The sequence below is a fragment of the Protopterus annectens genome, chromosome 11.part0 (genome assembly GCF_019279795.1).
Source record: "Protopterus annectens isolate FY-2018-M chromosome 11.part0, PAN1.0, whole genome shotgun sequence".
NCBI classification, from domain to species: Eukaryota; Metazoa; Chordata; order Ceratodontiformes; family Protopteridae; genus Protopterus; species Protopterus annectens.
Window position 1 is genome coordinate 187,523,367 of NC_056745.1, and position 26,656 is coordinate 187,550,022.

Genomic DNA, 26,656 nt, shown 5'->3' on the forward strand with positions numbered 1-26,656 from the left:
AAACCAACCAGATTCAAGAAGTGCTCCTCATGTGATCACAAGATTACACATTCAGATGCTCATTCTGAGTCTGTATACTGCTTTGGAGCAAGTCTTTTGACTACAGAATGTGAGATAAGTGCTGGCTTTAACCACAGGGCTGTAATGGAAAGAAAAAGTAAGTTATTGTTAAGGGCCTACTTCCTTCATCTTCTTCCTCTACTGGAGCATTTCTCAGATCGCTGTCCACCAACTTCTTCAGGCTTGAGAAAATCTTAAACTTCAGATCAGTCGTCCTCTTCAGGTCCGACCCAAACAAAATCAAAACCCTCTGGTCCAACTACATCTTTGGGTCTGACCAGAGCCAAATCAAAGCCACCTCACATCTAAGTTCTCTCTGGAGCCAGTGACTTTGAGGATGCACTCACCATTCCTGCAGGATACTCCTCAAAATGTATTCCATCCACCTTCAACCTCCTCCTCCTCAGAACGTCTAGGAACCTAACAGAAATGGATTTAGACAGAATGATGAGAAAGTTTCTCAGAACCCAGGTTCGGTTGGGAGTTATTCCATCTACATCTCTTGCCAGATCCATAAGCCTATCTCCAGTACAGTCTCAACCTTTGACTCCTCCTCTGTTCCATCCTTTAGTTTCGGACCCTTTAGACCTGAGACTTTTGAACTTATTCATGTCTGATCCAAAGGCATGGCTCTCTGACTCACAACACCTTCTTTGACCCAGTCAGCTCCAACTCTATCAGACCTGGAAGGGTCTGAAAGCTGTAGCATCAGTGCTGGATCTGGGGGTTGTGCCAGACTCCAGTGTTTTTTTGGAACCATCCATTCTTCACTGATCCTTTGTGCAAGACAGCTTGCTTCCAACCCCTGCATTGAGGTTGGAATATGGGAGATTGGTTTCTGTCATGCACAGGCATCTACAGGTCCTGTCCATTTGAGACTTGGTTCTCCTACAGCTTTTGCTTTGATGTAGTGGAAAGATCTTTTTCATTCTCTGTGGATAAGACATCTTTGTCCCCAGTTGAGTCCGTCCCATCCTCAGCTGTCTACTGTGGACTCTGTTTTTTTTTTTTTTCACCCTGTCCCAATGGGACAGCCTGTCTGGCCAAGCCCAGAGACTGTCCTCCTCCTGGAATCCATTGGCACTTCCGAATCCTCTGTGGAACCTCCCACCAGAGTGCTATCTTGGAAGCATATGTGCAGGAAGTAACACTCTCCACAAGAGTCATTAACTAAAAACACTGACTTCATTAAAGTGGAAGTGTCCCTCAGATCACCCCTTGAAGGCATCTCTTTCGGCAAAATATTCAAACTTTTGAGACAGAAAGGTGGTTGGTCTTCCACCCCCCTTTCTCAAGAGGAGTCGGTGTTTCATAAGGTTTTCAGAACAAGCTCAGCTGTGACTTTGGTATCCACCCCCCCTCTCCAGCAGACGAGATGGTAGACCTTATCTTCCCTGGGCTTGGAAGTATCTGGATGTCTCTGAGGCTATTCCCAAAAGATTTGATAAATATCTCATTGCATCCACAGGTACGGCTCACTGGAGTGAGGGTCCCCCAGTGGATGCTATGGTGGTTATAGTAGCCACCAAAAAAGAGCTCACAGAATAGAGTTCTCCTCTCCATCCACCTAACAGAAAGTCCAGGGCACTGGATAGATTTGGGAAATGTCTATGCTTCAATGACATTTGCTCTCGGGTCACTAAATTGTTTGGTGCACATTACGAGATTTGAGAGGGAATTGATCAGTTTTCCAGTACCCTCTCAGAGTCCATGTCTGTGTAGGACAAGAAGACTGTAGCTTCACAACTGGCCACCCTCCAGTCCATATCAAATGCTTCCATGAGACTGATTTCTCACACCTCAGATGAAGCATCGAGAACCACGAGTTCACTAATTTCCTTAAGAATACATGCCTGAATGCTCCTTTTGACTGTGTGGAGTCCTTCAGGTCTTCATTCATTTTGTCCCTTGTAATGGATCCACCTTATTTGTCCCTAAGGTGAAGGAGACTCTCTAGGAGTGAGCAGGATGGAAGACATCATCTGCTGTGGGAATCTGTTTTTGTACCCCTAAAAGGTCCTTCTTCCAGAACCAGAGAGGAGGCAGAAAGATGTGGTTCAGAAAGATGCAAGGTCCTTCCCAGGACTCCTCAGGAGACTGATCTCTTCGCAGCAGAGGGGGAACTCTAATGGAAGACATTGACATTGCACCCATGGCAGAGGTGGCCAGTCACACCAGGGCTTTAGAGGTCTTTTTTCTGAGAAGCCCTTTCAGTGCAACTGAAGGGTTACCCAGCTGCTGCACTCTGGAAGCAGTCTGAAGGGGAGGCACTCTACACCCAGAAGCTTGAGTAGTCATTACCAAAGATACGTAGGTGCAAAGTATAATATCCAGAGGTTTTTACATACTATTTCCCCTTGTCCCACAACTCGACAGAATAATTCCCAACATTCCACCCGGTCGGAGGAAAGCAGCAGCCATAGAAATAGAAAAGCTGCTGAGCAAAAGGGTCATCCAAGCGATCCCTCCAGACCAGTGAGAGTCCAGAACCTACTCAAGATTCTTTTTTAGTGCCAAAAAAGACAGGGTACTTAACAGCAGATGTTATGTAGTTCAATCTCGCCTTCATTCTTACCTGTGGGTTCGGAGCCGAACCTCGGCTCCGACTCGGCCGTACTCTAGCTCGAAGTCTTCATTTGGCTCGTGGCCAAGAGGTATCCCATCATGCAACAGGTCTATTCCCCAGATCTCATTTGCCGCTCGTTACACTCAGACGTGGTCTTGCTTTTAGCCGTGGCTAAGTATACTGTTTGTAAACTTTTTATAAACTTTTGACTCGTTGCTCAAAAAAGCTATTTTCATAGCTCTGTGTGTGTGGTAGTGGTGTTATACTGTCTTTGTTTTGCTTCTCTTGCTGTGTTTGTGGCCTTTTTGTTGGCCGTTTTGGTATCCTGTTAGTTTCTTTTCCCCCACAGGCTAGGCCCATTTCAGTTAGAGGACCTAGTCCTTCCCATTGTTTCCATGTGGTCTTTGGTTTGGTGCTCCATTCTGTTAGTTTTAGTGTTGTCTTGTCTGGCTAGTGGTGCTATCCTGCCTTTGTTTCCCTGGGGTAGGCCCATTTAAGTTAGAGGACCTAGTCCTCCCTGTAGTCTTTTTCCTGCTGGTTACTAGGCCATTTTTAGTTAAAGGCTAGTTTCTCATGTGGGTTTTAGTTGGGTTTAGTGTGTGTATGTCTTGCTTTGTACCTGTGTGTGGTCTCCTTTATTCAGCATGTCCAAAGATTCTAAGGAACACAGGCCTTCAAGCTTTAAAAAGTGTGTTGAATGCAACAATAAAATGTCTTTGACTGATGGGCACTCTGTGTGCGTGTAATGCTTGGGGGCTGTTCACCTCCGAGTCCTGCTTGTTTTGTCATTCCTTCAGTCCCCGTGTACTATATAGGTTCATAGGTTCATACTAGGCTATCTGCCCTGGGGCAATTATAAGCCTAGCCCGATTCTGTATGGCTTACGCCACCCCTTGATTTGAGTATACTGTGCCCTTTTTTAAGGTTTAGTTTACTGTGCCTCTGTCTAATAGTGACACGGGAGTAATCCCTGGGACAAACCTACGATCCCCCATCCACTTATCGAGATTCTTCTTGAAGAGGTTCATTGAGGTGCTCTGCCTCACATGAACTGGAATTCTATTCCAGAGCGAAGGGAGCCTCTGGGTTATGAACCTGTCCCTCCAGCAAGTTCTATTTATTTCTGTGCTGAGGTTCAAGTCCTTCGAGCGTGTGGCTCTAAGGGATTTAGATTTACTGAGGTGGAGCATGTCCATTAATTCTGGATTTGACATAGCTTTGTATGTCCGGCATAGATCGCCTCGAAGTAGGCGGTATGCAACTGAGTAGAGCTGGAGTTTTTTTAACCGAGCAGTATATGGCATCTGTTTGAGACCCTTGATCCTCTTGGTGAGATACTTTTGGGGTCTTTCTAATTGCTGCAGGTGTCGGGTAAGGTACATCCCAAAAGGGGCATTGTATTCTATGATGGGCCTGATGAGGGATGAATAAAGGGGCAAGATTACCTCTCTTGATCTAGATGTGAAACCCTTCGTGATGAGGTGGGCTATGTAGAAGGTCTTTCTAACCACTTTGGCAATGTGGTTTTCAAAGTAGAGATTGCTATCAACTTGGGTCCCTAATAACTTTCTCTATACTTAATGGGTTTCCGCCTATGTGGTAATTTGTGGGCACATTGTTTTTGCCAAAGGGTATGACTATACATTTTTTGGCATTTAGCTTTAAACCATGGCGCTGGCACCAGTTAAAGTCTCTGTGAGACCTTTTTGAAGGATGTTTGTGTCAGCTGGAGAGTTGATTGTGGCGCCCAGTTTACAGTCGTCTGCGAACTTTGTGATCCATAGTCCTCCCACGTTTGCCTGTACCTCGGAAAAGTATATACCGAACAAGAGTGGTCCCAGGACAGAACCCTGTGGGACGCCACTTGTGACCGGTTTTGAGTCTGACATGGCTCCAGCAACTCTCACTCTGTGGGTTCTGTCTTTGAGCCAGTTTGCGACCCATCTTGTGACATAGGGGTTTATATTTAAGCTGGATAGCTTATCTATGATGCCCGAGTGGGGTATTGTGTCAAATGCCTTTGCAAGGTCCAGATAGGCTGTGTGGACTACCTTCCCTTCATCTATGGCTTTGGTGACTGTTTCAAAGAAGTCAACCAGGTTCAAAAGGCAGGATCTGCCCTTGACAAAGCCGAACTGGGTAGGATCTAGTGTCTGTAGGTCCCCAATGTCTTTGTTTATGAGCTCCATGATGATCCTCTCCATAGCCTTGCAGACTAAGCTAGTCAGGCTTATGGGGTGATAGTTTCCAGGGTCCGTAGATGCTCCACCTTTGTGGAGTGGGACCACTGTTGCTGTACGCCATTCTGTGGGCACATATCCTGTAGTGAGGCTGAGATTGTATAGCTGTTTTATTTGAGGGATTAGTTCCTCTTGTAGTTCATGTAGGACGCAACCTGGGACGCCATCTGGTCCCATGGAAGCAGTGTTTTTTGCTTTGGAGAGGGCAGCCTTCACCTGAGCATCTGAGATGTTTGGGAGGCAGCCCTCTGCCGGGATAGATATTTGCTCTTTTGGGGGAGAGGGGGGGGAGAAGTTTGCACTGAGCCTGTCTGCCAGGATATTGGCGATGTCTGTGGGTTCAGTGTATTTTTTGTCGTTTAGAATCAACTCAGAACAAGTCTGGGAGTTGCATCCCAGGTTTCTAACATAACTGAAAAAAGCCTTATGATGGTCTTTGGTGTCCTGTGCAATTTTTCTCTCGAAGCTGGCCTTGGAGGATTTTATGAGGGGATTGTAATTTTTTGCTAGTACTGATCAGAGATGCCTTCCCTATTAGGGATTTTGCTCTATCATGTAGTAGGTTCCTCCTTCTGTTGTACAGTTTATTTATGGCAGGGGTCCACCAGACTGGACGCCTGCCTTTGGATGATTGGGTCTTGGTTTTGTTTGGGATAGCATGATCCATGCATTCCTGGAGATGTCCGTAGAATGCATTTATATAGGATTCTGCAGTTTGGGCTGTAGTTTCCACTGGCCCTGGGGCCTTGAAGGATTCCACTTCGGTTTTGAGAAGTGAGAAGTTCGCTTTTGAGAAGTTTTTCACTGTGGTTTTCTGGGCTGGGGTGGGGTCGGGATGTGGACATCCAGTGAAATTAATTTATGGTCTGATCTTACCAATGAGGGATATACTTCTGTTGTGGAGCATAGAGTCCCCATGTTGGTAATGATCAGGTCTAGTATGTTGTCCCCTCTTGTGGGAGTGGTGACTAGTTGTTCCATAGCATTTGAGTTTATAATTTCCAGGAATCTTTGGGCTAAGGTGCTGGGGCTTGAGTAGTGCTTCCAGTCAATGTTTGGGTAGTTGAAGTCGCCCAATCTAATGGTGTTCGGAGAGATCTTCATGTTCTCCAATGTTTTCAGGAAAGCCGAATGGGATTCCTGACTTTGAGAGGGTGGTCTGTAGGATGCTATAAACTGAAAAGCAGTCTTGCCCACTGTTAGTTGCACATGGATGGTCTCCGATACTTCGTGCAATGCCACTAACCTGGAGGTGTGGATATCCTTGATAAATATGGAAACTCCCCCTCCTTTTGTGGTTCGGTCCGGGTTTTGGGGCCAAAAAGCATGATATGAGGTATAGCCTGGTAGTGCTGGGGTGCTCTCTGGAGCCTTGAACCAGGTTTCTGTCACTTCGATGTTCTCCATACTGAGGAGAGCTTCGAGTGCGTGCATCTTGAGGTTAAGACTTCTGGCGTTTAGCAGCATTACCCTTAGTTTCTTGTTCCTTGTGCTGTCTATGGGGGTGGGTTTGACTTTTGAGCCTTGCCTAAAAAAGGCACTATGGGGGTGGCAAGAGCCTTTGCCAATATCCAAAAGCCCAGCGCTGACAGGTGCAAGCCGTCCCTAGCGAAGCAACGTGGCTTGTCGAGCATGTCATCCCAGGCTGATAGACACTGGATCCCCTTTGAATGACACCAAAATTTTAGCCAATTGTTAAAATCGATCATTTTGTCTTTGTACTGTGGCATCATTCTAGGTGAGGGTAAGAGACTGCTCAAGGTCAGGGTCATACCAGCCTGGGCTACATGATCAGAGAGCTCCTCTGTCTCTTTTCATGTAGTCCAGGGAGGTACGTCTCAGGTCATTCACACCAGCATGTACAATGACTGAGTCATATTTGTATTTGCTTTGGAGTGACCTGAGTGCTTGCGTTATGTGGTGGATCCTAGCGCCCGACAGGCAGCTCACTGTGACGTTCTCTTTATTCAGCCTGGTGAGCGGGACGTCAGTGTGTCTGACAATAGAGTCACCTATAACAAGAGTATCAGGTGTGTTATTCAGCCTTAAGGGCTGTGGCTGCTTGGCACACTGACTTTGTGGGTTATGTGTTGTGTGTGTTTTGTTTTGAGGTAGCGTTTGCTTGGATGTCTGCTTTGAAGGTCTCTGTTGCTTAGGTAGATTTTTATTTAGAGCCTCCGAGTATGTTTTTGTGAATTTATGTGTTTGGTTCGTTGATGTGGTGGGACTATGTGATACTGGAATTGTGTTGTGTGAGGTTACTTTCTCCTCCTGACTGGTTACACCAGTTTTGAGATGAGAGAGCTCAGCCTCCAGTTTGGCTAAATAGTTGCATCTCTCACATATATTTGAACCTGTTTGGAGGAGGAGAGGGTTGTCCGTGTACATGAGACAGTTGTAACATTGCCTCAAAATTCCCAGATTCACCAGCTGGACTGGAGAGGAAACCATTGACTGACCTTTGGACATGCTAGAGTAATAGGGAAACTGAATTTAAGACGGGCCAATAGAGGACAGGGTATTCGTAGAGAGTATAAGAGTAAGTAGTGCTTATGGTGTAATAGTGCTAACTTGTAACAGGGGATTAAGAACAAGCTCATTTTGAAAGGACTGCTTAAACACTCCTTCGAGGAAGACTTGGCTAAGTCTTCCAGTGCCTTATCCCCCCCCAGCTAAAAAGGACAAAAAGACTTCTAAGAAGTGCTCTCCAGCTCCGTCTGTTTCTTCGGAGCCGCCAGAGAAAGTTGCTAGAACAGGTTCTCCTTCTTCGGTTACATTGCCCTCTGTGCCGACAGAAGGTAGTGTCTTGACTAAGTCCGTATTGGCTCCCAGCCTTTCGGAGCCGGTCACGGATATTTTGGTTCAGAGCTGCTCTCCAGTGATTCGACCGGTTTCTCCATCACGCAAGTCCCCTTCTGTAGGGAGATCCAGATCTCCAACTTTATCCTCCAGGTCCTCTAGGACCCTTTCTGATGAGGACGTTGATAGAGTAGTGAAGAAGCTGCTTCAGTCATCGGTGTTGGCCAAATTGATTTTGGCTCCGACCCAGTCGGCTCTGGAGCCTATGGCCTCTTCCTCCTTTGTTGTTCCTCTTCCGAGCCTTTCTCGGCCTTCAGAGCCAGAGTTTTCGGTTCTGTCTGGTGCTGTTAGGTCAGTTCCAGTAGCCTCGCCTGGCCTCTCGGTTCCGATTTCTGCTCTGACCCCATCGAGGGTCCACGGTTCTCCGGTCGGACCCGAAAGGGGAGGGCTTGGATCGATCTTCATCGGTTCTGAGCCTTCGTCTCGGTGCTTCGGCTCGAGTGAACTTGGACCCGACATCTGCTTCAGACCTCCTCTCCTCGGTGCCGAGGGCTACTACTATTTTCTTTACAGTTAGTTGGCCTTCGGAGCCGGGGGGATCCGCCTTTGAGGTTTATGAGGAGCATGCTGGCCAGGTCATCAGCTGCATCCTACGGCACCGATACTCTGCCCCCTCTGGCACCGGTGTCAGTTTCAGATCACCCTCTATCCATGGGCAGCGGAGACCCTAAGCCTCAGGATACCTCCATGAGTGGTCCCAAACTTTCTGACGTCTGCCCTGAGTTTTTGCCTGAGGAGTCCGACAGAAAGAGATTGTGTAAGAGGAAACACCTCGACTCCCCGGATGAGTCTCTCACGTCGGTCACCGACCTCAAGGAGTCAGAGAGGTCGCCCCAAGTCGTCTTCTGAAGATATCTCTTTTTCAGATATCCTTGAGATCCTGAAGTAGAGAGGCGGCTGGCCCTCCAAATCCCCTTCTGATGAGGAGTCTGTGTTCCTGAAAGCTTTCGGGTCTCAACCCTCCGCCTCTTGGTTTCTCCCCCTTTTGATGAGCTACTACATCTGGTCTGTCAAAAGGTGTGGGAAACTCCTGACACTGTGGAACCAGTCCCTAGGAGACCCAATAAGTTTTTGTCTGCCTTCACTGACGAGGAATATCTAACAAAAGGCGTTCCAGTAGATGCCATGGTGGTGGCAGCAGCCATCAAGAAGGAACTTGCTGAAACTTCATCTACCGTTCATCCGCCTAACAAGGAGTCCCAGGCTATGGACAGGTATGGGAAGCATGTGTTTACCTCAGCGGCCTTTACACTGCGGTCGCTCAACTACTTGATGCATTTTACAAGGCTCCAGACAGATCTCCTAAAAGAGCTAGGAGATTCACTACAGGGTAATATTTCTGATGCCGTGGCACAGAAGGTCAATGCACAGATGTCTACCCTAAATTCCATTACCAACTCCTCCATGAGGCTGATCTCATACGCAGCCGTTGGAGCGAGTAGGGCAGTGGGTTCCGGAGTCTCTCTTGGGAGATGCTCCTGGATGCGCCTGTGCAATTTCGCAGAGGCCTTCAAGTCTACGTTCACCAACGCCCCCTTTGACGGTTCATCGTTCGGAACCAAGGTGAAGGACACACTCACTAGGTGCGAGCAGGAAGGAAAAGCCCCGTCTGCCATGGGAGTCCATTTTTCCATGCCTTCTAGACCTTACCCCAAGGGCCAGAAGGGTGGGAAAATGTGGTTCAGGAAGTTGCAGAGGTTTTTTTCAGGGCGCACAAAGTGATTCCCCCTCTGGAGGCAGGGGAAGAGGTGGAAATTCAGTTAGACGCCACCCTAGAGGCAGAAGAGGACTGCGTAACCAGGGGGACTGTGATTCCTTTCGTGATTCTCCCTACCAGCGCTCCTGATGGGAGGCCCGACTGTGCATCTCTGGAGCCAGTCGGGGGTCGCATTTCTTTATTCCCAGAAGCCTGGCAAGACGTCACCCAAGATGAGTGAGTATTAAAGATAATTTCCAGAGGTTATCATATTCCCTTTGTTTCTCCTCCCCCGCCAACCAAGAGAATCCCAGACATTCCACCCAGTCACAGGGATTCCGCAACTTTAGAAATAAAAAAGTTGCTTTCAAAGGGAGCCATCCAGCTTGTCCTTGCAGACCAGGTAGGATTAGGGACTTACTCCAGATTCTTTTTGGTGCCCAAAAGAACAGGGGACCTGAGACCCTTCTTGGATCTCTGCTGATTGAACCTTCATGTACAAAAGTCCAAGTTCCACATGGTCACCTTACAGTCAATACTCCCTCTGTTAGGGAAAGATGTGTGGATGTGCTCCATCGACCTCAAAGATGCTTACTACCATATCAAGATGGACAGGGCATTGAGAAGTCATCTACGCTTCTGGCTGGGAGCCAGTCATTTTCAGTTTTGCACTCTGCCCTTTGGTCTCACCACAGCCCCCAGGGTGTTCACCAAATGCATGGCAGTGGTGACGGCTCACTTGAGACGTCAGGGATTCCAAGTGTTTCCGTACCTGGACGACTGGCTCCTTTCTGCCACCACCAGGCATCTACTGTTACAGACCAGGGACGCCACCATTACACTGTGCCAAAGGTTAGGAATTACTCTAAATTGGAAAAGATCTGCCTTGTTGCCCTCGCAGCATGTCACTTTTATCGGCGCCGAACTAGATATGGTGCTCATGTGGGCCTTCTTACCAGAAGAGAGAATTCAGGTGCTAGAACAGCAGGTCTACACCTTACTACCATTGAGGAAGGTCAAGGCAAAAGCGGTCCTCAAGTTATTAGGGACCATGGCTGCCACGATCATGCAAGTTCCCCTTGCCCCAGACTACACATGAGAGTTCTTCAGTGGCTGCTTTTCACCCAGTGGTCACTACAGCATCTTCCACTCTCCCATTCTATTATGATTACGGACACATGCAAGCAGGATCTACGCTGGTGGCTTCAGGCCAGCAATCTCAACATGGGCATGCCTTTTGTCCCATCTTCTCCAGTTGCCACGGTGACCACGGATGCCTTCCAGATCGGGTGGGGGGGCATCATCTCAGCAGGATAGTCCAAGGCACGTGGCAGGATCACGAGACCCATTTGCATATCAGTGTCTTGGAGATGAGAGCAGTGCTATTAGCATTGCAAGCACTTCAGAGCTTTCTCCCTCTAGGGACAATTGCAATCCACTCAGACAACATGTCAGTGGTATGTTATCTGAACAAACAGGGAGGAACCAAATCATGCCCCCTTTGCAGAGAGGCACTTCGAGTTTGGCAGTGGGCAGTGTCTTCCCAACGCTTTCTAGTTGCAACGCATATACCGGGGAAGTCCAACGTGATTGCCGACAGGCTGAGCAGAGCTATCCTAATGCCTCATGAGTGGTCCCTGAACAATTATGTTGCGGAGAAGATATTCTACAGATGGGGTCAGCCTTGCTGCGATCTATTTGCCAGCCCCCTTAATGCCAAATGCAGCAGCTACTTCACCCTTATCTCCCCAGAGGGGGAAACAACCAGGGGTGCTCTGGTTCACATTTGGCCCTCCGGTCTTCTCTACGCCTTCCCACCGTTACCTCTGATATCAAAGGTCATTCAGAAAGCACAGTCTTTGGGAAGCTAAATGATCCTCATTGCCCCACACTGGCCTCGTCAGATTTTGTTTCCCCTTCTTCAACTCTGTCTAATGAACAAGCCCTGGATTCTGGATCCAGCTCCAGAGTTACTGACTCGTATGTCAGGACAGTTCCATCCCTCCATCCAGACCCTCAAGTTGACAGCTTGGCTGCTCCAGTTCCGTCCTTAGTCAGGCTTCATGATTTTTCCTCGGAAGTGGTCCATATTCTATCATCTTCCCACAAGCCTTCTACCAGGAAGATTTATTCCAGTAAGTGGAAGAGATTTTCTATTTGGGCCCGTGAGAGAAATATTGATCCTTATACAGCGCCTATTTTGGCAATATTGGATTTTCTTTCTCAACTGTTCAGTCAGGGATCAGCTGCAGCAACCCTTAAAGTGCACCTGGCAGCGATTTCTACCTTTCACGTTGCTAATGAGCCCAGTTGTATGGCTCATAGGCTTTGTAGGGCTTTTCTGAAAGGGACATTGTTACTCCGACCTCCAGTCTTTGATCCAGTAATGCCATGGGAGCTCAATTTTGTTTTACAGAAGCTCACCTCAACTCCCTTTGAGCCTGCAGCTACGTGTAACATTAAATTCTTGTCATGGAAGACAGTATTCTTGCTAGCTATAACTTCAACTAGGCGGCTCTCTGAACTTCAAGCATTATTGATTAAGCCACCTTATTTGGTGTTTCACAAAGATAGGGTCTCCTTAAGAACCAGTCCTTCCTTTGTTCCAAAGGTTGCCTCTGTTGTCAATATCAACCAGTACATTGAGTTGCCTATGTTTTTTCCTGAATTCTCCAACAAGGCAACATTTAAGTTACATCAGCTAGATGTTCATAGACAATTGCATTTCTATTTACATAGGACAAAAGATTTCAGGAAATCAGATCAAATGTTTGTCTCGTTTTCAGAGACTTGGGGTTCCTGTTTCTAAGGTAACCTTATTTCGCTGGATCTTGGATTGAATCTCATTTATTTATGCTTCCAATGGCAAAGAATTACCCTTTAAAGTGAAGGCTCATTCTACACGATCTGTGGCTACCTCAACTGCATTTCAGGCTAGGATGTCTATGGATGATACTTGTGCTGCAGCAACATGGGCTTCGCCTCACACCTTTATTAGTCACTACAAATTATATCTGGTCTCTAGAGGCAGATCTTCCTTTGGTTCCAGAGTGCTCACGAGTATTTTTCACTGAGCCACCCAAGATCAAGGTGCTAGGGACGCTGTCCCACGGGTAAGAATGAAGGCGAGATTGGACTACATAACATCAAGAAGTTATGTACTCACCATAACGTTCGATGTATGTAGTCCATCTCGCCTTACATTCTTACCCTCCCTCCTGCCCCCTCCTGGAGGACCTGGAGGTGTAGTCTCTAGGTGTCAGTAGTCCTTTCTGTTGGGGTTTTTCTTCTTCTCAGTGTGTGTGTGTGTGTGTGTGTGTGTGTGTGTGTGTGTGTGTGTGTGTGTGTGTGTGTGTGTGTGTGTGCGCTTGCAGCAAACAAGATCTGGGGAATAGACCTGTTGCATGATGGGATACCTCTTAGCCACAAGCCAGTTGAAGACTTCAAGCTAGAGTATGGCCGAGTCGGAGCAGAGGTTCGGCTCCGAACCCACGGGTAAGAATGTAAGGCGAGATGGACTACATACATCGAACGTTATGGTGAGTACTTAACTTCTTGTTTTGGATCTCTGCAGTTTTAATCAGTTTGTAATGCACTACAACTTCTGGATGGTCACGGTTCAGTCCATTCTACTGCTGTTAAGGAAGGATGATTGGATGCGCTCTATAGATCTCCAGGATGCGTGCTACTGTATCAAGATACACAAGCACTCCAGGAGATATTTACGCATTCAGCTGGGAGCTATTCACTGTCTGTTCAGAGCCCTGCCATTTTGTCTCACAACAGCCTCCAAGGTGTTCACTAAATGCATGGCAGTGGTTGCATATCACCTGAGACTGCATGGATTCTGGTTGTTTCCTTACATAAACAACTGTCTCCTTTCTGCTTCCACCAAACCTCTACTGATTTCAAGCCAGAGATTACTTGCTCTATCTGTGTTTTCAACTAGGCATTACAGTAAATTATGCCAAATCTAAACTCTTCAATACTCAAGACCTGAAATTCATTGATGCCCATCTAGATACGGTAAACAGATTGCAGGTTTACCTCAAACAAAACTAGTCTTCGAAACAAAGTCTTACAAATTCTTTCACTTCCTTCCCCTCCAGCCAGGCTGGTATTGTAGCTCCTCAGATCAACGGCAGCTTCAGTAGTGCTAGTACAATTAGCAAAGTTTTACAGAAAGGTTCTGCAGTGGATCCCTGCAGTACAATGGTCATTAAGACGCCAGCCTCTGATGACATTTGTTCAGCTTACAAATATTTGCAAGCAACACATAACTTGGTGGATTCACACACAAGTTGTTTCTCTGGGCCGCCCTTTTGTTCTTCCTTTACTCAGGACCATGGTGACAACAGATGCCTCCCAGTTAGAGTGGGAGGGACATTACTTGAGAAGGGCAGTCCAAGGCACATGGTCTCAGTTAGAGGCCAATCTTCACAACAGTATCCTAGAAATGAGAACAGTCCTATTGGCATTGCAGACGTTTCAAGATGTTCTCCCTCTAGGGATGGTTGCTGTTCAGACAGACAACATGTTGGTAGTCTGGTACATCAACAGACAGGGAGGGAACCTGTTTCTACCCACTATGTCAAGAGGCAATGAGAGTATGAGAATGAGTGATCTCTTCTGCCAGCTTTCTGTTGACAACACATATTCCGGGGAAGTCGAGGTTACTAGCAGACAAACTGAGCAGGTCCAGTTTATTTCCACACAGGTTGTCTCTCAGTCAGTGATGGAAATTATTTTTGACCAGTGGGACTAACCGTGCTACGACCTCCATGCTTCTCACCTCAATTCCAAATGCGGCAGGTACTTTGCTGTGATTTTCCCGGGGGGGGTCACTGAGAGACTCTGATTTATGATCGGCCCCTCGATCTTCTATAAGCCTTCCAGCCCATAATCCTCAGGTTTCTCCAGAAAGCATTTCAGTGGAAAATCAAGGTAATCCTCATTCCTCTATTCTGTCCTCAAGTGTAGTTCCCCTTCCTGTGGACATACCTAATCCACCTTCTTTGGGTGCTGGATCCTTCTCAGGACCTTCTGTCTCATCTCTCCAGGTTGCCTCACTTGGACATTTGATCCCTCAGGTTGACTGCATGTTTTCTCCAGTGATGGATAGAAACTCCAGACTTTCTTCTCCAGTTCATCACATCCTTCATCATCCCATGAAGTTTCTACAAGAAAGATTTGTAAGAGTAAGTGGAGATGTTTTTTTCTTGTCTGTTCTTAACTTCCCACCCTCCAGCCCTCTTCATTTTTCATAATCTCCTAGTATGTCTTAAGGGGTTTTGCACTGTCAGTCTTGCTGCATGTGATCAAGTCTCCTCCTTCTCTATCTTTGTGCTCTACTTTGTATCCCTCTTGTTCAAGGTATGTTAATGGTTGGTTATTCTTTGACACATACTGGTTAGCTGAATAGAGGGTAAACTCTATCTGAGGTAGCTAAGGAGAAAACGGGATTATGGTAAGATGAGGAGCCCGAGTTAGAGCCTAAATGTCTATAAAGATGTGTCCGAGGCCAGATCTGAGGTTGGATCAGAGACCCTATCAGTTGTGGAAGGGCAAAAACAGACAACACAGATGCAGAGTTATGGTGAGTACATAACTTTATTTTCTTTTCTAAAAACAGTCATAGGGTATACTTTAGAAAATCTGGCAGAATATGTGAAAATGTTATAGAAAATAAGCAGGGAGGGGTGGGACCTCTGTCTGCAATTTGTCACTCTCACAGTGTTGGGGGTGTGCTACAATGGCCAATCAGATTGCCATAAAACATAGCATTAAAGGGTAAAATACAGTGTATATGATGCTGCTAGAGTTTCTCCTTTGTGTTTCCCCATCCCACTCATAACATGCCTGTGCAGAGGTGGTCTCAGCCTTGGATGTTAGTACTGGGGATGCTGAAATTAGGAGTAATAGGATCAGAAAGCAAAAGATGGTCAGCTGGAAGGTATCCACTGTGTGGAGGAGGAGTTCATCTGAATTAGCTTACAAAAAGTTTTTATATGGTACAATATAAAGAGATTTTTTTTTCCTCCAATTCAGATTTTGGCATTTTTGTCTCTTAGTCTGACGTCTTAGTTGGAGTTTGTATTCCAAATTATAGCTCCCTTGTGTGGCATTTCTGCTTTTTTATACTCTCTTTCTGGAGGGATATGTATAGTGCTAGTGTTTTGAGAGCAACCTCTGTAGTTATTTTTTTCCTACCACACTTGTCAGCCAAAAGATCCCCTGTATATTTTATGCCATCATCCAGGCATCTGTGTGGTTTTCTGTTTAGCCACTGTCCTATCGCTCCTCTGCTGTTCTCCCATCCTTTATGTAGAGACTGGGGTTGCTATACCTGGCCTGACTATGGGCATGTTTCCACATGTGTACTACCCCAGCTCCTTTGTAAGATAATGGTTTACAACCCATATGTGTGTCTCAACCTAGCACCTTCCAGTGCATTCTTCCACTCTCTACTAGGAGTCAAAAACATAGTCGGTAAGACAGCTTCCCTTCTAGTAGGATGAGGGAGCTGGCGTAGGCTTTGCACTTGCACCCTACCCAGATGTCTCCTTCAGTTTCCAGGTTGCTAGATGACCCCAAGTCATCTGGGCTGCAATCACAGGTTTATAACAGATCGGTTGACTTTTTTTCCCATCATTTATCCCCATTATCCTAGCAGTGTATGCGCTGAGCCACAGCAGAATCCTTCTATTCCGTGACAAACAAGCTCTTAATTCTGTACTCTTGTAATTTGGAGTATTTTCTGGTAGCTAAAATCAAGATAATACAGAGATCAAGAAACTGGTTATCTTTAGGTTGTACATGGAAAATGAACCTGTGCAGAAACCAGTACTCCATTTCTAAGGAGCCCAAGGTCGTATGTGTAGACACTCTTAGTGCAAGTATTCTTTCATTGGTGTGGTGTTGTGTATGTATGTTTTGGAAGCAAGCAAACATATGCATGGAATTTTTGTGAATGTGAAGTGAGTGGTGTGCTTGTTGTAGTAGTTTGTGTTGTGTCTCTATAAAACTGACAGTTTTGTCTTGCCCTTTCTTCCTTAACCATGATAATCTCGGAGTTCGAGTAATAATAGGGGATGGCAGTCGCTGTTTATACAGAGGATGGATCAACAAAGCAGTTGTATACAGATGATGTGGCATTACAGGCAGACTCTGAGCAAGAACCTCAACAAAAGATAGAGGAATGGAATGCAAAACTGAAGAAGGCACATGGGATGAAACTGAGTACAGACATAACTGGCATGGCAGCAAATGGAATCAGAAGAAGCTGAAAACTGAGATAGAAAGGAACATAGTGGAACAGGTTAACAGCTTTAAGTTTCTGAAAGAGGTGATTGAGGAGAAGGAAGGTCTGGATGAGAAGGCCAAAGCTAGAATCAGATGGGGCTACAGCCAACTGGCACAGAGTGACGGGGTAGTGTGTGACAGAAGAATGCCTCAGAAGTTGAAAAGTAAGGTGCACAAAATAGTGGTGCAACCAGTACTACTATATAGTGCAGAAACATGAGCAATGAAGGCAGAGCAACTGAGGAAGATGGAGGTGATGGAGATGAAGTGTCTGAGCCATTAGGTAAAATGCATACTGTGGGACAGATGAAATGAAGGCAGCAGAGTGTTACCTAAAGTAGCTCAAATTGCTCTCCGGTCAAAGAGAACAGATGATGGCACTTTGCACACAGGGTTAGGAATGTAGAAGACAACCTAGTGAAGATTTGAGACCAACAGGAAGAAGGCAAAAAGAAGCAAGGGCATCCAGCAAAGGGATGGATTGTGTGAGAGAAGACCTCTGACAGGCATGACTGTTGAAGGTAGGAGAGTGGCATTGAATTGAGAAATATGGTGACATTTGAAGTGCCAGCCCAACTCCATTTAGAAAATGGGGAAAAGGAGGATGATTATGATGATGGTGGTGGTGGTAGTGGTGATGAGCACCATCCCCACATGAGAAGCATGTAGGGTATGAAATGTGTATATTTGTGTGTTAGTGTGTGGTATTTGTATGTGTGTTATGAGCTGCTTGTAGTTTTGAAATTTTGGTCTATTGAATTTATGGAATTCAAAGTCTTGGTAACTACTGTTTCTGATTTGTGCAATCCTTTACCCTGGCACAGGGATGGCATGCTTATAACAGCATGCTTTCTGAGCACAGAGACTTAAATTTTAGAAGACAAAGGATGGCAGCACCAAAGTGTTACTCCTTCGTTGGAGTGTATGCTGAAGATCAGCTGAATAAGGTTACTACTCCAGTAATGTCTTACTGTGACTGCTTTATAAAGATATGTGATGCAAATGTAATGTTACTACAGTTAGTGCAACACTTAATAAATAACAGCAATGGTTGACAGACAGGAAAACTGTAGTTCTCCACATTAGGTAAGTTACATACTAATGCAAATTGCTATGCAACTGCAAGTTGTTGTTTGGTATTAAGACCTGGCTTGAATCTTTTCAGGATACAAAATTAATTAAGCTAAAACAAAGTCAGTAGCAGTAAATTATGTACCCACACATGAACTGGTTCAGGAGTACCCATATTTATGGGGACATGATGAAATTAAATATTTAGAGGTATGGATTAAAATGATTCTAGTGTGGCAGCTAAGGATATGTGGAAAGAGACTAAAAAGATAATACGAAAACTGAGAAAATGGAAGCTTTGTTGTATGGATAGTAAGACACAAGCAGTTAAAATGTTTTTAGTCCCTTTAGTCTTACACACAGGTCAGGCATATTTTTATCAACCAGAGGAGAAGTTGTAGATAGCAATAAAGAGCTGAATGATTTTATCTGGGAGGGGAAGATGGCAAGAGTCAAGTGGGATAAGCTGATTCTTCCAGTAGAACAGGGCAGATTGGGATTACTCAGTTTGAATGGGGTATTTCAGAGTTATACAGTTAAGGCTCCTGTACATAGGACAAGTAGAAAACTATAATTCAAACTGGAAAGGGATGATGATTAAACACGGGGGAAGCTCAAGAAATAAGGAAAGACTGGGATTTTGGATGCAGGCCTTTAAGGAGAATAACAGTCATACAGAATAGTGTATTCATAAAGTAGCAAAAAGTATCCTAAGAACTAAACCAACATGGGAATGAGAAAGGAAATTTTGTCAATAGGGATGACTGCAATTAGGGGTACAGACATTAGGCAAGAGGGGGGATGTAATTTATTGGTCAAAACTGGCAAAGGAACCAGGGTATTGAGAGCAAATAACTAGAGAGGAAAAGATGATAGAATGGGAAGACGCCAATAATTTATTTGGACTGCAGGTTAGAGACTGCCTTCCCTATCAGGAATTAATATCAGAGTATAGGGAAAGAGAAAGAAATAGAGGGTCCTAAATGAAACACCAGTACTTGGTAGAGTTTTTAATAGAATATCGAACATAAGCTGCCATTAAAAAAGGAATAATTACTAGAGCGTATAAAATATTGCATGATAACTAGAAGAATCAGTCCGAGGAGGTTCGAAAGGATTGAGAAGAGAGATTGGATAAGCAGTTCACAAAGAAATAATGGGAGGTTATATGCATGTCTCTCAAATATGCAACAAAATCTAGAAGATTTAGGATTTTTGCCTGGAAATGTTTACATCGATATTGTTATACCCCAAGTAGACACCACAGAATTTGTCCTCAGTCAGACAGTAAATATTGGAGGTGTGAAGGGGAGAAAAGAGATAAATTAAACCTATTTTCTAGGAGTGTGGCGAGCTGGCTGACTTTAAGGATTGGAAAATACCGTGCCTCAAACAAAACTACTTGACCACAGCAAAAATAAGAAGCACTGGGAGCCACGAGCTACAGGAACAGACTTTATTAAATCCAAAAGCACTAAAATCCACCAAGAAACGCTGAACTACTTCTCCGTGTTTTTCGTCACAAATGTAACATCATCAGCATACTAGAAATATTCAAACTCTTATTTTATGCAATCTTATGACATTACCTAACCAACCAATGCATCCGTTTAATTAATTGAAGTGCTTTCAAGTTAATTAGGATGATTGAAGACATTTATACAACTATTTGAATATTTCTAAGTGAACAAGTAAAAGATAGCATTTGAAATTAGTCATTCATTATATCTTAAACATCTTAATTAAATCTATGTTTAAAAGACAGTGTTTTACAAGACTATGCATAGGAGAATGTTTAACCACCATATTTCTATCGGAACATTTACTTATTCAAGTAGCTTCACTCCGCTTTATATAAATCTGGATTCTGATCCAGGCACACAATGAATGTATATAGCTAAATAGCTAAATATCACCATCTAGTGGCGTTAAGTGCAAACTGCATGCTTTTCTGAAAGCACCATAAAACTTTATTATTATAGAATTCATCATGTATTACTAAATATACTACCTCTCAAAACATATATCTAAAACATATATGTTCTATTATCTATACCTTAATTACATAAATATGTTAAAAACTTTATAAAAATATATATTGATGTATGTATATGATATAAATAATGGAGCACCAAATACATATTCTACCTATTCTAACTTTCATAAAAAAACATAAATCAATGTTAAAACCAGATAAATTACTCATTTACAAAAACCTCCCTAAAATTTTATATAAACCCAATACACTTAAGCCATGAACAGAATGCATCTAAATGACACAGTTAGGTAATATTTATATACATTGCTAACCATAAATAATAGTTAATTTTTAATAAAATAAAAATTAATTGAAACTTCTTATCTAAACCAATTGAGGACCAGCCTGCATATTTTCTCATCTCCAATGATAAACTTTCTCTAAAAAGATACATTAATAACTAACGCATATTTATTATTAACAAAATTTGTTAAAAATATATATAAAAAATATTATTATATAAAACTATTCAAAATCTAGCTGCTTTTAATTTCAATATAGGGACCATAGAAACATGTTCATTTAATCCTGGCTTTTTGTTAGCTTCCAATACAAGATGCCAGTATAATTCTCTGACTTCAGTTCTGTTTTCCCAGTCACCTCCTCTAATTTCATTCTGCTAAATACACTATTCCTTTTGTATCACAATTCACATAGGCCTTACTACTAAGTAATCTCATTCTCGCTTTTAGATAATAATTATCTTTATTAAGTACATATTTACATTGTTTGCACCTACCGCATTTAAAGGTGCCTTTTTTCCTATGGCTAATTTTTTTATCTCTAGACCTATTTTCTAATACATTTTTAATATTCCTGTCTCTTCTATAACTAAATGTAATGGGTTGTTTAAATATTGTAGTCAAGTCAGAGAATTCTGAAAACATTTTCCAATTTTTATCTACCATTTGTCTAATAAGAGCAGATGTGTAGTTATAATTCATAATATAGGCACCATTGTATTTCCCTTTATGATTTTCTAATTTAGGGCAAGTTATGAAGGTGTATATAGAGAATATAACCCTGATAGATGGGAGAGAAATGATAGATGTATACAAGAAGACTTAGAAATGTATAATAGTACTCACAATAGTCATAATAATAATAAATGGGATGCTGGAAAGTATAATGACATGCATGCTAAGGTACATTTTAATAACAATAATATAAGTGGTAATGAACAAGAAATAAGGGAAAGAGAAAATCAAATTTATGATTTAAATGACCCTTTGGATTTTCCCTTACCCAGACGGTCGGAGAGAATATGGAACAAACCTACAATAGAACACAACAGGTAACGAACAAATGTATTAGTAAGGATATAATTGAAGAAATTAATAATGAGATAGAGATAATTAATGAGAATATATATAGATATCAAAATTTTAACATTTTTAATTATAGTTATATTGAAATTAACGAATGGCACTTTAGATTATTTATGAAAGGACTTAAATTTGTACCTACTATAAAAAGTGACACAAGTCAAACCCTTATAGATTTAAAATGATTTATTAGAAAGAAACATTTTGAACTAATATTTCAAAACAATGGCTGTGATAATTTTAACAAATATGAATGATAATAAACCCTTCAAAAAGAAAAGTTTGGCTAATCCTTTAATTCACCCCCCAACTTAAAAATTTTGAGGGGGTAGTAGAAAAAGAGCTTAGGAAAGAGCTAGAAAAAACAAAGATGGGACCGAATTTTCTGTGGCAAGAAAGACAATTATTGAACACATTGAGAGAAAATAAAAATATTAGGATTTCTAGGCTTGATAAAGGAGGGGGAATAGTTATAATGGATAACATTACATATAATACTAAAATGGAAGAATTATTAAGAAATGAAGATAGATATGAAGAAGTATCCATAAATGAAATTAATATTGCTTATTCTAAAATAGATTTAGCACTAAATGAACTTTTGAGTGATGGGATAATTAATAAGCAGGTGTTTGATTATCTGTTTGTGGAGAAACCATTAATACCAGTTATTTTTGGTACTATGAAAGTACATAAAGATGTGAACAACCCACCTATCAGGCCTATAGTTTCAGCTAGTGGATCTAGAACATATCCACTAGCTAAATTTGTAGATACAAAAATTAAGAATGTAGGGATGGATAAAGAAGGTTACCTCAAAGATTCATGGGACTTATTAAAAAGTGTAAATAAGCAGCTGTATAATAATGATATTATTTTCTTTACAGTGGATATAATAGATTTGTTCTCTGTTATTCCACATCAAATAGGAATGGAGTGTTTTTTAGAAGCCTTATTAGATACTAAAAAATTTGATTGGAAGGAACTAAGAGTTGTTATGGAAATCTTAGAATTGGTATTGTTATGTAATTTTGTAGTATTTGAAGGAGAATTCTTCAGACAGATTAAATAAGTTGCTATGGGGGCCTATTGTACAGCCAGATTTGCAAATATAGTATTAAACATATGGGAAAAGAAATACCTTGTTGGATCACCATATACTACACATTATAATTGTTATAAGCGATACATAGATGATCTTTGCTTTTTTTGGCTTGAATCAGAGGAAAAAAATAATAGAATTCATGAACTATATTAATAATACTACAGATTTTCTAAAATTTACTTATAAAACTAATAAAAATAAATTAGATTATTTAGATATAACAACATATAAAAACCAGCAAGAAAATTACTTTGAGTCTAAAATATTTAGAAAGGAGATATTTTCTAATTCTTATTTATACTACACTAGTTCCCATTCATATAAGCAAAAAAGAAATCTTGTGAAGGGACAATTTATAAGTGTGTCAAGAATGACTACCATTCAAGAAGTATTTGAGGAGGAATGTAATAAATTAAAAGTAATGTTTCTAGAGCGAAAGTATCCTAGTAATTTAGTAGAAGAAATTATGGAAGAGGTAAAATTAAGAAGGGAAAGAGATTTTAGCCCCTTGTTAGGAAAGGGTTTTCAAATAAATATACAAATGATGAATAATAATAAAGAAAATGGTAAATTAGGAAGTCATAAAGGGAAATGTAATGGTGCCTATATTATGAATTATAGCTACACATCTACACTTGTTAGACAAATAGTAGATAAAAATTGGAAAATGTTTTCAGAATTCTCTGACTTGACTACAATATTTAAACAACCCATTACATTTAGTTATAGAAGAGACAGGAATATTAAACATTTTTTAGAAAATAGGTCTAGAGATAAAAAAATTAGCCATAAGAAAAAAGGCACCTTTAAATGCGGTAGGTGCAAACAATGTAAATATGTACTTAATAAAGATAATTATTATCTAAAAGCGAGAGTGAGATTACTTAGTAGTAAGGCCTATGTGAATTGTGATACAAAAGGAATAGTGTATTTAGCAGAATGTCAAATATGTAACTCCTTTTATGTAGGGAAAACCGAAAGGGCATTTAAAAGATGAATATATGAGCACATATACGACATTAGTAAAAAAGATACTAATGCCCTTTATAAGCATACAGTAGATTGCCAGCAAGCTATGTTCCTGTTTTTTGTATTAGAAGTTATCCGTCAAGAAATTAGAGGAGGTGACTGGGAAAACAGAATTGAAGTCAGAGAATTATATTGGCAGCTTGTATTGGAAACTAACAAAAAGACAGGATTAAATGAACATGTTTCTATGGTCCCTATATTGAAATTATGAGCAGCTAGATTATGAATAGTTTTATATAATAATATTTATTTTTTATATATATTTTTAACAAATGTTGTTAATATTAAATATGTGTTGGTTATTAATATATCTTTTTAGAGAAAGTTTATCATTGGAGATGAGAGAAAATATGTAGGTTGGTCCTCAGTTGGTTTAGATAAGTTTCAATTAATTTTTATTTTATTAAATATTAATTATTTATTATTTATGGTTAGCAATGTATATAAATATTACCTAATGGTGTCATTTAGATGCATTCTATTCATGGCTTTAGTGTATTGGATTTATATACAATTTTAGGGAGGTTTTTGTAAATGAATAATTTATCTGATTTTAACATTGATTTATGTTTTTTTATGAAAGTTACAATAGGTAGAATATGTATTTGGTGCTCCATTGTTTATATCATATACATATATCAATATATATTTTTATAAAGTTTTTAACATATTTATGTAATTAAGGTATAGATAATAGAACATATATGTTTTAGATATATGTTTTTAGAGGTAGGATATTTAGTAATAGCATGATGAATTCTATAATAATAAAGTTTTCCGGTCCTTTCAGAAAAGCATGCAGTTTGCACATAACGCCACTAGATGGTGGTATTTAGCTATATGCATTCATTGTGTGCCTGGATCCGAATCCAGATTTGTATAAAGCTGAGTGAAGCTACTTGAATAAGTAAATGTTCCAATATAAATATGGTGGTTACACATTTCCCTATGCATTGTCTTGTAAAACACTGTCTTTAAAACATTGATTTAATTAAGATGTTTAAGATATAATGAATTAATAATTTCAAATGCTATCTTTTACTTGTTCATTTGGAAATATTCAAATGGTTGTATAAATGTTTTCAATCATCCTAATTAACTTGAAAGCACTTCAATTAATTAAACGGATGCATTGGTTGGTTAGGTAATGTCATACTATTGTATAAAATAAGAGTTTGAATAGTTCTAGTATGCTGATGAAGTTACATTTGTGATGAAAAATGTGGAGAAGTAGTTCAGTGTTTCTTGGTGGATTTTAGTGCTTTTGGATTTAATAAAGTCTGTTCCTGTAGCTCGTGGCTCCCAGTGCTTCTTATTTTTGACTTTAAGGATTCCCTGTGAGTTGCACTGTTATAGTTGCTGACTGGGCAAATTGGTCTGATGAGGGAGATGTTTTTTCTGAGCTATGATGCAGAATCGGAATTGCCTAGACATGGTAAGGCCTTGCTGTGTCTAATAATGCTGGCTGCCAAAAAAGCTATTACTAGACAGTGGAAATCAAAATCTAAACCAACTATACTGGAAGTAGTGAATATGGTAACAGAGTTAAAACAACTGGAATTGAGATCTTTAGAAAAGAGTAGGAGCAAACTACGTAGGAAAAACTGGGAATTGTGGGAACAATACATACAAGGGAGGAATGAGGTCTAAAAGGCACCAGGACTTAAATGAGCTATGTAATGTTTGAGTGAGAAAGATTAGGCAGATTGTAAGTGATGTATAATGTTTGCAACTGGGAGTGTGTCAGTGTGGTTTGTGATGTAAAATGCTTGCGACTAGGATTGTGTCAGTGTGGTTTATTTTCATTTTTATAAATGTATGATTGCCTGTGTGGTAAGTGATAGTTTAATAAAGATGGTACTTGTTTAAAAAAAAAGGCAGGAATTGAGTAATTTATGTAAATATTGCTTAGGTTGTATGATATATAGCAGTATATGTGAACTAAAATGTTTGTTACATGAATGTAGTTTGATTACATTTATATGATGTAAATCTGCCTATGTCACAATTGATAGTTAAATAAATGTGTTTGAAAAAAAAAAGACATAGCTTGAATGTCACCTTTTGGTTATTGTCATGACATATACACTTAATCCAACAGATAAGGATAGATCCCATCAGAAGTCCTCAATTTGTACAAGGCAAATAGTCACATAAAATTTAGGTATGTGTATGCATACAGATTTTCTTGAGAATAAGATAAATTAGAAATAAATAAAAATTGTGTTTACTTTGTTTTTGTTTTAGGCTGGAGTGAAAAAAAGTATTCCCATGTATAAGAGCATTGCCAATGTGGATGTTGATGTGCAGATTGACCAAGAGAACTTCCTGCCAGATGAAATGTAAGGACTGTTATTTAGTAGTTTTATGCATTTGTTTCCTTGTTTTCTTTTGTGAGGTGGACTGATTTAAAAAAAAAAAAAAAACTTTCCCAGATGTTGACTGATTTTCCCCAGTACATGCAGTACTTTATCTTAAACCTTTATCTTGCATGATTACATTAGATGACGGAAACAGAGACGGCTGAAGCTGAATGCTGTCAACATTCAATAAATGTAGTATGCTTTGTACTGCTTAAGATTTCAACATAGGTTGGTATATCATTCACCAAAATAATAAAAATAGTGTTGATGGTTGGTCATATTATGAGATCATTAGCGTTTGTAGAATTTACCTTGGATATTTTGCCAGTGGGAGATTTGTTTTGATGAGAAAGGAGTTAAGTCCTTTCTTGCAATTTTTGATGTAGCTAGATAGATGGGGATAGTATTTTATATATAATAGCTCATTCCATAGAGAAAAAGACCATTTCTAGATGGACAGTAGGCCAAGAGTTAAAAACTGGCTTTTGGATACTTAACATACAAAATCTTTTCTCTGCAGTGAGTGCTGTAGACAGAAAAATCTCCTTTCTCCTAAGTTGCAGTTTTGTATCCGCTACCACACACACACACACACCACACACACACTTGCAGACGCAATTGATCATGTTCCAGTTTTGTATGAGTGCAGATTATCCTATATCTTACTGCATTGTCTGAACAGAAATGTGTTGTGAGAAAACTGAGGATAATACCATCTTAATGAAGTGCAGACTTGACTGTGTGTTAATGAGTTTTAAGTTTTGTTAAACAGGGTAGGAATAATGATGGATGAATTTAAGTAATTCTAGCATATGATCGCTGTCCAGTTTGTTAGCAGGTAGCGCCAACTAAACTTTCCTTTAAGTCTGGAGAAATTGGAGATTGGGAGGGCCTTGTAATATGACACAAATATCTAAATTCTGCAGGGTTTGTGGAATTTGAGACTTAGAAGCAGAGGCACATGACCTTTAAGAGAGATGAGCAGACGGGTGATCCGCTGTG

At 41.1% G+C, this 26,656-nt stretch overlaps 1 protein-coding gene across 1 annotated transcript in view; it reads left to right on the top strand.

Annotated features, from left to right (window-relative positions):
* ATP6V1E1 (ATPase H+ transporting V1 subunit E1) overlaps window positions 1-26,656 on the top strand; it is a 403,891-nt gene that overhangs the window by 217,958 nt on the left and 159,277 nt on the right. Inside the window, exon 7 of the mRNA XM_044087600.1 lies at window positions 25,539-25,633. Within this exon, the coding sequence (XP_043943535.1) occupies window positions 25,539-25,633 (95 nt within the window). The remainder of the gene's footprint in view (window positions 1-25,538; window positions 25,634-26,656) is intronic.